Source organism: Zootoca vivipara, chromosome W (genome assembly GCF_963506605.1).
Source record: "Zootoca vivipara chromosome W, rZooViv1.1, whole genome shotgun sequence".
In the NCBI taxonomy this organism is placed as follows: Eukaryota; Metazoa; Chordata; class Lepidosauria; order Squamata; family Lacertidae; genus Zootoca; species Zootoca vivipara.
In genome coordinates this window covers 2,571,296-2,583,693 of record NC_083293.1, presented here as the reverse complement: position 1 = coordinate 2,583,693, position 12,398 = coordinate 2,571,296, and the positions used below count along the sequence as shown (strand labels likewise).

Here is a 12,398-nt window from a genome sequence, read left to right as displayed (position 1 = left end):
GGATAAATTGTGGGGGGAGGATATTAATTTCACGGCTTGTATGGGGATAAAGGAAAACATATGGAAAATGGTATTCAGGTGGCATCTGACACCGGCCAAACTAGCTAAGATATATAAAAAGGAATCTGACAGATGTTGGAAGTGCAAAGTGGAAGCAGGAGACTATCTCCATTGCTGGTGGAATTGTAGTAAAGTGAGCATATTTTGGAATAACGTATATGAGAAATTAAAAACAATGCTGAAGTGGACATTCCCCAAAAAACCGGAGATCTTTCTCTTAAGTCTACTACCTGAGAATACCCCCAAGGATAGGAGAAGTATTCTCCTATACGCATGTGCAGCGGCAAGAATAGTGCTAGCCAAAAACTGGAAAGGAGATAAAGTCCCATTAATCGAAGATTGGCATTTAAAACTAGTAGAATATATGAACCTAGCCAGAATTACAGCAATAATTAGGAAAACTTCTAAACAAAAATTAAAAACAGAATGGAGCTATGCAATAGATTATTTTCACAAAGAGGGATTAAGCCCAAAATGGGTGATATGCCTAGAATAAAACCAACAAGTCATCAGACAGATATTCAAATTAAGGAAGATGGAAGTGAACAAAGATATAAAGATAATATATTTGAGGAACATATAATTATTAAAAAGAACCATATTGAGGAAGAAACACAGCGATGTAGGAATGGTGAAAGGGAACCGATTTCATTATCTGGAAGTTTCTTTTTATTGTGGGATATTTTTTCTTTTTTTCATTGTACTTTGAATTTGTACTTTCTTTTCTTTCTTTTTTCTTTCCTTCCTTTTTTTTTCTTTTTTGCATTTTGTATGTTTTGCGCCTTTGATCTGCTTGTCATCATTTTACCTTTTTACTTTTTGATTTGACCATTATATGTAAATTACTGTTATCTTACATATCATCTTTTGTATGACCTTTTAAAGAAGAAATAAAGATGTTTTTAAATCAAAAAAATAAATAAAAAATAAATAAAAATGGGGGAAAAACAACAGCAACAAGAGCGCGAATGGGCCAATGGGGCGTGTGCCAGCAGTGAGGGCTCTGTGTGTTTTAGACGGTTGATGGCCTAACCTTAATTGTTGCCCTGTTTTCCTTTGTAAACTAATAAGAAACAAAATAAGCTTCTCTTTGGGAAAAAAATGGGGGCTCCAGCCTCTGAAGGAAGGCCGCAAATGAGGTTTTAGCAAGTGTTTCACAGTGCGCTGCTTGTTTGTATGTCTCTTTCCCTTGAGCTCAGCAACCTAGAAAAAGGTTCAGATAAATAGAGACTGTTGATTGATAGCATTGACATCTCCCTTTAACATCAATTCACTGCAGTGCTCCTCAGGAACAGCTGGACACAGCCAGCTGGCTGGGCCAAGAACATAAAAATTCAGTAATGCCATTCACTATCTGTAAAAACAACAACAACCCTGCTCTTGTGGATGAATGAACCATCAGAGTGCAGCCAGTGGCATGCCGTGATTTAAGTCCCCGGAGCCTAACAGGTGGTTGCACACAACATGCTGTGGACAGCATTAATACAGGAGAGGTTGTGCACCTCGCAAGACAAGCTCTGTCAGTTGGGGTTGTTTATAGCAAATAGAGCCCTCCCTGCCCAGTGCCCCTGCTCTTTCTGACTGACTTGGGCTGTCAAATACTTAAACTGATGTGCTGCTTTAAAGTAAAGGCTAAAGGGACCCCTGACCATTAGGTCCAGTCGTGACCGACTCTGGGGTTGCGGTGCTCATCTCGCGTTATTGGCCGAGGGAGCCGGCGTATAGCTTCCAGGTCATGTGGCCAGCATGACAAAGCCGCTTTTGGCGAACCAGAGCAGCACACGGAAATGCTGTTTACCTTCCCGCCGGAGCGGTACCTATTTATCTACTTGCACTTTGACGTGCTTTTGAACTGCTAGGTTGGCAGGAGCTGGGACCAAGCAACGGGAGCTCACCCTGTCGTGGGGATCCGACGGGTTTATTCCACCCATAATGGTTGAAATCCAAGGATACATTTAATGTTGCAAAATATTGGACCTACGTGTCACGGATCAGCCTGTTCCCCATGATTGGCCATGCACAGAGGGCCTGGGAGAGGGTGTCTATGAAGCCAGGGGATGCAGGGGCACCACGGAGGAGGAGGAGGAAACTGACACTGATGGTGAGGATCACCGTTTGATGCTCTCCTTGAAGGATCGCTGGCAACGGAGAAAGGTACTGTGTTCCGGTGTACTGAGACCCGAAAAGAGGATCTCTAGGTCACGTGCAGCGCTTAAATAGTGGTCCCTCTAATTCTTTGACTGGCATGCCCATAGCCCAATTGCTCCCCGTTAGAGGGACCACCAATAGGGTGGTGTGGCTGCTCCAGTTGTCCCCGCCCCAACACCTAGGCCTGATGGCCGGGTCCCACCGCAACACGTGTCCTCTCTTGCAGGGAGGACCCGATTTAACATTACACTAGAAAAAGAAGTGTCAATTAGGAGAGTACTTTCCATCTTTTTAAGTACAGCATCTTAAACAATTTAAGATCAATGGGGCATAGACAGGTTTGGGGAAACGTAAGACCTGTCTATAGGGCAAAATCCTAGGGGAAACATAACAAAATAAAGATTTAGGTTATTCACGTTCACACAGTTAATGTCATGTCTAGCTTGACCCAATTTTTGTTTCTTTTTATCATTTTTACCCTGCATTCTTTCTCAAAAGGTTTACTCAAGGTGGCTTCCATCCTTCAACAGATGCCAAGCACCCCTACAGAAACCTGATATATGTATAGCTCAGGTAGAACACAATTTCCGGTCCCTTTAAAACAAAGCCTTCAACAGGTAGGATCTGTCCATAATAGTAGTGCCTAGACCCACTGGGAGAGAGAGTTATAGCTCCTTTCCCCTAGAATTATAGTATTGTAGAGTTGGAAGGGACCCTGTTGAGGATCATCTAGTCCAACCCTCTGCAATGCAGGAATATGCAGCTGTCCCATCCTTTTACATTTGCTGTCAGCCCTCATTTGCCATCCTCCTGCTGTGTAAATTTACATCTCTCTCTCTCTCTCTCTCTCTCTCTCTCTCTCTCTCTCTCTCACACACACACACACACACACACACACACACACACACACACACACAGGTTGCCTCGGATGCTAGTCCTACTCAGAGTAGACTCACTGAAATGAATTAAAAATCCAAACATTAATTTCAAAGGGTCTGCCCTAAGTAGGATTTAGCTGGATGTAGCCTGGCAAATAGAAGAGGAAGAAATGGAGGCAGTGAGAGATTTGACTTTCTTGGGCTCCTTGATCACTGCAGATGGTGACAGCAGTCACGAAATTAAAAGACGCCTGCTTCTTGGGAGAAAAGCAATGACAAACCTAGACAGCATCTTTAAAAGCAGAGACATCACCTTGCCAAAAAGCTCTGTATAGTTAAAGCTATGGTTTTCCCAGTAGTGATGTATGGAAGGGAGAGCTGGACCATAAAGAAGGCTGATCGCCGAAGAATTGATGCTTTTGAATTCTGGTGCTGGAGGAGACTCTTGAGAGTCCCATGGACTGCAAGAAGATCATAGAATCATAGAGTTGGAAGAGACCACAAGGGCCATCCAGTCCAACCCCCTGCCAAGCAGGAAACACCATCAAAGCATTCCTGACAGATCAAACCTATCCATTCTTAAGGAAATCAGCCCTGAGTGGTCTCTGGAAGGACAGATCCTGAAGCTGAGGCTCCAATACTTTGGCCACCTCATGAGAAGAGAAGACTCCCTGGAAAAGACCCTGATGTTGGGAAAGATTGAGGGCACAAGGAGAAGGGGACAACAGAGGATGAGATGGTTGGACAGTGTTCTTGAAGCTACCAACATGAGTCTGACCAAACTGCGGGAGGCAGTGGAAGACAGGAGTGCCTGGTGTGCTCTGGACCATGGGGTCACGAAGAGTCGGACACGACTAAACAACAACAACAAAGCCTCTTATTATGACTGAAGTATCTTACCCAATAAAATCTGCACGAACCAGTTTATCTGAGTGCATTATTCTCAGGGTGGGGACTCATTTATTTATAATTGTTTAATCATATGGGACTAAACTGTGTTATGTTGTAAGGACCTTTTTATTAAATCTTAGAATTGTAAAGTTGGAAGGGACCCAAGGGTCATCTAGTCCAACCCACTGCAATGCCTGGAACCTGGCATTGGGCTGCAAGAATGTACTGTAACTATCACATTTTCAAAATGTCTGCTAGCCAAGTTCCACTACTTTTCACAGGCTGGGAGTAGTGGCTCCCTCGGATTGTAACCACTTTGAATTAGACTTGAAAAGAAAGTTTGCTTCTGTTTCTGGAAACAGAAAGAAATGCCTAACATATTGGAATGGCAGGAGAAGCTATTAAGTTAATTTGGATCTAGATAATTTGACTAATTCAATTAAAGGGCACACTAATAAAAAATTTCAGCAAAATTGGGAAAAATTTGGGGAGTACATGAAGGGACAGTGCCCCATGGTAAAGTCTTGGGTCTATTTCTAGTATTCTGTATCGAGCCACAGGGAAGTAAAACATATGGAGATAAGGGAAAAGAGAGATTTATTCCTCTATTTTATTACATTTTGTCTTACAGCCTAATGGTTAATTGAGCTTATATTTTTATGTGATGATTTTTGGAGATATTTATTTAATTATTTTGGGAATGCAGTAACAGGGAAGAATATTTAAGGAAATCTGGGAATAGAGATAAGTGGGAGTCTTTAGTGGAAGGAACATAGGTATGAGATCGAGATCTTTGATGAATTTAGAGGATACTTGTCACAGTGGCCGGAGTGGGCTACTTCAGAGTAACGACTCTACACAGCTCTGCATTTTATCTTTTTATTGGTGCTGCGTATTTACAGTGCTAAAGGCAGTGCTATTTACAGAGACACATCTTATCCGCTTGAATCAGAACCTCCGAATGGCGTTTGGCGCGTTTTTCTCCAACATAACAACTTGGGGAGACCCATCCTCTTCCCCCTACGTTTTCTGCGCAATTCCGGAGTTGGGGGGACAGGTCTGCCCCCCTTGCTTCCCCCTTCCTGTCCCACCTGGGACGCTGGCTCCGCTACCCTGTCTGAGCCTCGGACCCCACTTCCTGCTTCCCCACTTGAGACGGAACTCTCCCTGCTTTCCCCTGAGCTCGGGGATGGGCTGGAACTCAGGAGGGGAGGGACTTCGCGATATCCCCTGTCCCTCACAATACTGTTATTGGTTGTTTTTGGACGTGAATGATGAGATAAATGTATGTTTTTCTCTTTTTTCTTTTTTTCTTCTTCTTTTTCTTTCTTTCTTTCTTTTTTCTTTCTTTATGTTCTGGAATATTATGTTTACTATATGATTTATATGATTTTGTATATTATGATTTATATACGGTATGATTTATATATGAATTTGTGTTGGTTCGGTATGATTGTGGTCTTCGAGTATGCATGGATTGTATTTTAACCTAAATCTTAATAAAGTTTATTTTTAAAATTAAAAAAGAAAAAAGAAAAGAAAAGAAAGTTTGTGTTGGGGCTATGCTACTTCCCTAGTTTACTTGACGTGGTTCAGACTATCCAATGCATTGTTTTCAGTGACAGTCTGTAGCAGTTGAAGCTGTGGAATGTGCTAGGGGCAAGCATTTTGGTGGTGTGAATTCTACTGATGTTAACAATGTTTTCTGACCAGTAGTATGCAAAATCTCTTAACTGGGATTTGAAGCATACAGCATGTGCTAATGAGATGAAAGCAAACTAACCGTGGCTCCAATTGAAAAAATGTTTGATATAGCTACAGTGGTACCTTGGTTTATGAACACAATTGGTTCCGGAAGTCTGTTCATAAACTGAAGCGTTCATAAACTGAAGCGAACTTTCCCATTGAAAGTAATGGAAAGTGGATTAATCTGTTCCAGACGGTCCGCAGAGTACTTAAACTGAAGCGTTCATAAACTGAAACAAACTTTCCCATTGAAAGTAATGGAAAGTGGATTAATCCGTTCCAGATGGGTCTGCGGAGTACTCAACCTGAAGCGTACTTAACCCGAAGCATGGGTGTAATTGGTTACGGAAGTCTGTTCATAAACTGAAGCGTTCATAAACTGAAGAGAACTTTTCCATTGAAAGTAATGGAAAGTGAGTTAATCCGTTCCAGATGGGTCCGCGGCGTTCGTAAACCGAAAATTCGTAAACCGAGGTGTTCATAAACCGAGGTTCCACTGTACTGTACATTGACTTTTAGTGACTTTTTGTGGGTTGATTCATTTTCCACATTGAACTCTGGGGAACCTTTCCTTAAAAAGGCCAACAACTCTGGGAAAGGGGGGGCGCCCGAGGGATCTTTGCACCACGGTGCCAGATATGCTTAAGACTGCCCTGGGGTGGGTGGCTCCAGCTAGAGAACCCCCAAGGGCCGCCCCAGAACAGGAAGGCTCAGAGCCAGGGAGATGGTGGTGGGACACGGAAGACAGGTCAGAGGATGAAGGAGAAGGTTAAGGGGTGATATGATAGGCATGTTCAACTATATGAAAGGATATCATATGGAGGAGGGAGAAATATTGTTTTCTGCTGCTCCAGAGAAGCGGACACGGAGCAATGGATTCAAACTATGGAGCAATGGATTCAAACGACAAGAAAGAAGATTCCACTTAAACATTAGGAAGAACTTCCTGACAGTAAGAGCTGTTCGGCAGTGGAATTTGCTGCCAAGGAGTGTGGTGGAGTCTCTTCTTTGGAGGTCTTTAAGCAGAGGCTTGACAGGCATATGTCAAGAATGCTTTGATGGTGTTTCCTGCTTGGCAGGGGGTTGGACTGGATGGCCCTTGTGGTCTCTTCCAACTCTATGATTCTATGATTCTATGATTCTATGAAGCGGGGGCAGAATGGTTGGATGCTGAACAAGCAAGAAGCTTGAGTGACAGAGATGTATCTGCTAGGTATCCTGAATAATTGTATACCCAGCGAAAAAGTTAGTGTTTATATGTACGCTTCAACGGCTGCAAGACTTTTAATAGCCAGCAATTGGAAAAGCTCCAATATTCCAACAAGAGGAGAATGGGTTGATAAACTCTGTGAGTATTTAGAATTGGCTAAGCTGACTGATATAATCCATCAAAAACCAAAGGATAAAATTGAAAAACAATGGGAGTGTCTAAATGAGTATTTAGGGAAACAAGACACGGGAGCAAAAATCCGGTTATGTTTAGAATAACTTTGTCGGAAATAGAGAATAGATAGTGTTTGAATGTACAATGCTGAATAGCTTTAAAACAACAATCATGGAAAGACAGGAATATATATGTTAAATAACAACTGTATGAAGTAGCGGCGGAAGTTGCAACTTACCTTAGAGGACTCCATATAATGTCCTCGTTTCTTCTTCTCTCTTTCTTTCCTCTTTTCTCCTTTGTTTTCTTCCTATTTCCTTTTATTTCTCTCTTCTTTTCATCTTTTTTCTTCTTCTTTTCTTTTTCTTTACTGTTTTATTTTCCTATTCTCTTTTATCTATTTTCATTTCAGGTATTTAGGTAAAAAGCAAGTGTGTAACAAGTCACAAAGTTACAATGGCTTATGTTTAGTTTAATCTTTATGCAATAATGTTTTGTTTTGTACTGTTTTGTATCGACGCTTTCTGTTTCGTTTTTAAAGAGAATTTATCAATAAATAAAAAGAAGGAGAAGAAGCTTGAGTGTGAGAGAGTAAGATGAGGCAGAAAGCACTCTAGGACAGGCAGAAAGTAGAACAAGCAGCTTCACAAGGAGCCTGGTCCTAATGGATCCAGCTGCCCTCCTCCCTTGTCTCCATGGGCCGGGAGGACCTTGCATCTAGGAGAACAAAGAGCACCTGCCAAGTCTCCCGCTGAAAAATGCGGGATCAGCAGCAGTGCGGCACCGGAAGTTGCCTAGAAGCAACTTCCGGGGCTACTCTTCCCATGTGTGGGCATCGGAAATAGGGCAGAGCGGCACCAGAAGTCGCTTCTACGCATGCCTGGCGGCCATCTTAGTGGTGGCCGCATGGCGGCGGCCATCTTGGTGTCTAAGATGGCCGCCAGGCATGCGTAGAAGCGACTTCCGGTGCCGCTCTGCCCTATTTCCAATGCCCACACATGGGCAGAGCGGCAGCCAAAATGGAGGCTCCCCGGCAGGTAGGAAATCCGGGGGATTTCCGGGATTTTTCTCCATTCAGGACAACAGTGGGAAACGGATTAAAATCCGGGGGTTTCCCCGCGAAAAATGGGATACCTGGCAGTTAAGACAGGGGGCCTCTCCCTGATGGAGTTCAAGGTAAAAACATCTGGTTCAGGAGACGTAGAGGGAAGTGGGAGGCACAGATCGTCAGTTCTGGCAACTGCTTTACTAGGAGACAGTATTGCCGATGGGTTTCTCTCTATTCTGTTTCCTAGAACAATGAATCAACTTTATTGCTTGTCCTTGAGTCTCTATGCAGCTGAACCAGCCCTGACAATCGCTAGCATTTCAGCAACTATATCAGGGAGGGAGAGAGGTTCATGGTTCTTCGGTTTTATTATTTTTTTCCAGATTGGCAAGCTATGCATCCCTTCTCAGAAGAGGCATTCCCGGTCAGCTTGGTATCCTGAGGACCTTTTCGTTGAGGAGAAGATGACACGGGTTGCTCCTGTGGAACATGAAGAAACTTTGTCCACTAGAAGGAGGTGAGAAAGCCAATGTCAGTCATCTTCGTAAGATTCCCATTTATTTTCAATATGTACGTATTATATTTTTATCCCCACCCCCTTCCTGTAAGAAGCTCTGGACTGTGTGCATAGAATCATAGAATCCTAGAGTTGGAAGAGACCACAAGGGGCATCCAGTCCAACCCCCTGCCAAGCAGGAAACACCATCAAAGCATTCCTGACATATGGCTGTCAAGCCTTCGCTTAAAGAACTCCAAAGAAGGAGACTCCACCACACTCCTTGGCAGCAAATTCCACTGTCGAAAAGCTCTTACTGTCAGGAAGTTCTTCCTAATGTTTAGGTGGAATCTTCTTTCTTGCAGTTTGAATCCATTGCTCCGTGTCCGCTTCTCTGGAGCAGCAGAAAACAACCTTTCTCCCTCCTCTATATGACACCCTTTGATATATTTGAACATGGCTATCATATCACCCCTTAACCTTCTCTTCTCCAGGCTAAACATACCCAGCTCCCTAAGCCATTCCTCATAAGGCATTGTTTCCAGGCCTTTGACCATTTTGGTTGCCCTCTTCTGGACACGTTCCAGCTTGTCAGTATCCTGCTTGAACTGTGGTGCCCAGAACTGGACACAGTACTCCAGGTGAGGTCTGACCAGAGCAGAATACAGTTGTACTGGGCTTCCGGTCCGTCGCGCCGGTGGAATAGGACGCAGGGACTTCGCGCTACGAAGTCCCTGGCTTCGTGGAGGGGGGGGAAGTCCGTAGAGTGAGCGGACTCCCCGAAAAAACACCGGGTAGAGAGTCCCGGTGACATAGCCGCCCAGCTGTTTGCTCCAGACGCGATTCCTCCGCTGCCTGAGAGCTCCGTAGAGCGATCGAGAGCCAGCGGAGTGGAGTCGCGGGAGCCATTTTTTGGGTATCATCTTACCTCCTTGAAGTGAAGCTCCGAGTCCTTAGCCTGCAAGCGGCGGATTCTTCCAAGAAAACAAAAGATTTCTATAAAGTAAGTCAAATCTTTATTTGGACTTTAAAAATATCAATTTTGAAGATAGGAAGAGATTCCAAAATAACGGAAGCCGATCTCTTCCAAATGGCTAATCGGGAGGCGCATTAAATATTCTCAAGCCGAAAGGGGAAAAGTTTTCCAGATTGTGGACCCGAGAGAAAGAAAGACTTTTTCAAACCTTCCCAGCCCCCGGTGTCGGTACCCCTTGAGGTTCAGCATTAATAAGGGGGAAGGTGCCTTGACAGCTGTCAAAAGCTGTCAAACTGCTAAAAGACTAAGAAAATCGATTTTATTGTTGTGGATTGTAAAAACTGGTTGAAGATGATTCAGAAGTAATTTAATTGGAATTCAAATTTGATTTGTGATGAAGTTAAAGACAAAGGAGAAGATCAGCCAAGATGGAGCCGACAACGTGGTAGAGAGGAATTTTCCAGTACCCTTTGGCCCTTATCTCCTGTCTGCCTGTGGTTAAGTGAAGTATGAAAACAAAGTTTTCTCGAGCCTTCCAGGAGGCTGTGTTGAACTATCTACAAATATGGGAAGACATTTACAAGGAACGGCAATATTTGAATCCAACAGTAACGGAGATTGAGGTGCAAGACCAAGATTTAGAGGACAATTTTGATTTTGAGACTGTGTGTGAGGAGCAACAATTTCATGATAATTTGGAGACTGATTTGGACCAAAAAAAATATGTGTTGGATGATGAAAAACAAAGATTTGAACAAGGAGACGAGGCCGACAAGGAGAAGCAAAGTGAAATAAAGATTGATGGAAATGAGGACCCTGGAGGGACTGAAATGTGGAGTGGTGTTAGTGAGGGAAGGGAAAGGCAGAGAGAGGGGGGAATAAAGGCCTGGAATTGGAAGTGGGAAAGAATTGGTGTGGGGTGAAAACTTTAGTTAAAGGTGTTTTTTTTTTGGCTGGTGAATAACGGTTTCTGAAATCTTGGCTAGCTAAAGGAAATGCTGATCCAATTGGGGGAAAAGACATTGGGAGGGGGGGAAGGAGAGTGTCTTATAAGTTTAGGGTTAGGAGTTTTCTGGAGGGATTAGAAGAATGGTTGAGGAAATATTTTAGAGTTTTGTTTCTAATATTTTTTGTGTTAAGAGAGGTGTTTGGGTAGAGAGCTGCCTGTCTCCCTCTCTTTACTCTTTGCACCCAGTGGCAGGGGGTGCTCTGAGGGGAGAGGGAGGGGTAGAAGGAAACCCAGACACAAAAATGGAACCTTTAGAGTGCTGAGCCCCTCGGGTTATCCTCGTGGCAGGAGGGGACTCGGGGGGGGGGGAGCAGCATGAAGAAGGAGGAGGATTAAGTTATTATGATAAGAATAAGATTTTGAATTAGAATAGAAAACCCGCCATAATCAATCAAAGAAGTCAGGGAAACCAGGAGGAAGAGAATCGAGGAAGCCACAAACATATTGTTAAGAAAATAAGATTTGAGAACTTATAATTTTTTATTTTTTATTTTTCTTTTTTCTTGTTTTTTCTTTCTTTTTTCTTTTGTTGTTTTTTTGTTAAGTAGATTGTTATGTTGAAGAATTAGCTGGGGGAAAAAAAACAAACCTCAGAGAACCTCCGCCTCTGTCCTCTCAGTGGCAGGGGGGGGATGGGGGTGGAGGAGGGAGGGGGGAGGTCAAACCCAGCTTAAAATGGACCCCTTTGTTTCTCAATGCCCATGGGTACCACTGGTGGCAGAAGTGGTCTTGGGGGTGGAGGGAAAATGAAGGGACAGAGTTTATTTTGTATGTTTTGTCTGTCTTGTTTCTATAAAAACTAATAAAAATTATTATATAAAAAAAGAATACAGTTGTACTATTACTTCCCTTGATCTAGATGCTATAGTCCTATTGATGCAGCCCAGAATTGCATTGGCTTTTTTAGCTGCTGCATCACACTGTTGACCAGGGCCGTCTCTCATCCTGTATTTGTTCCTGTCCTCCCCTCCCCCCCAAGTGTAGTACTTTACATTTCTCCCTGTTAAAATTCATCTTGTTTGCTTTGGCCCAGTTGTCTAATCTGTTATGGTCATTTTGAAGTGTGATCCTGTCCTCTGGGGTATTAGCCACCCTTCCCAATTTGGTGTCATCTGCAAACTTGCTCAGGATGCCCTCAAGCCCATCATCTAAGTCATTGATGAAGATGTTGAATAAGACTGGGCCCAAGACAGAACCCTGTGGCACCCCACTAGTCACTACTCTCCAGGATGAGGAGGAGCCATTGATGAGCACCCTTTGGGTTCGGTCAGCCAGCCAGTTAAAAATCCACTGAATGGTAGCATTGTCTAACCCGCATTTTACCAGCTTCTTTACAAGAATATCATGGGGCACCTTGTCAAAGGCCTTGCTGAAATCAAGATAGGCTACATCCACAGCGTTCCCTTCATCTACCAGGTTTGTAATTCTGTAATTTTTAGTTCTTTCAACAAGAAAAAAAATGTTTCATCATGAGTACAACCAGGTAAACAAGAAAGCACTGGTCCAGTTACAAGTCTTATTTTCTGTGCCTTTAAGGTCCAGCCCACACTGTAACTATCACATGCAAAATCCTGAGATTTACTAACTTTTAACATATCCTGTCCACGTCAAAGGTTGGGTAGCAGGTGGAGGCAGATTGTTCTCGCTTGCATTGATGCGTGAAAGAAAAAGAAGCCAGGCTCCAGCAAAAGCGTCTTATTCTGAGGAGCCTCTTACAAGTCTTCCTTGTCACATAAGTGCTGCAAACAATTTGAGCTAGCAA

The 12,398-nt window shown here is 43.4% G+C and overlaps 1 protein-coding gene across 1 annotated transcript in view; it reads left to right on the top strand.

The window, feature by feature from the left end:
* The window catches only part of LOC132591463 (glypican-3-like), a 194,470-nt gene that overhangs the window by 78,372 nt on the left and 103,700 nt on the right, over positions 1-12,398 (top strand). The window contains exon 3 of the mRNA XM_060270087.1: positions 8,539-8,672. Coding sequence (XP_060126070.1) covers positions 8,539-8,672 — 134 coding nt within the window. The remainder of the gene's footprint in view (positions 1-8,538; positions 8,673-12,398) is intronic.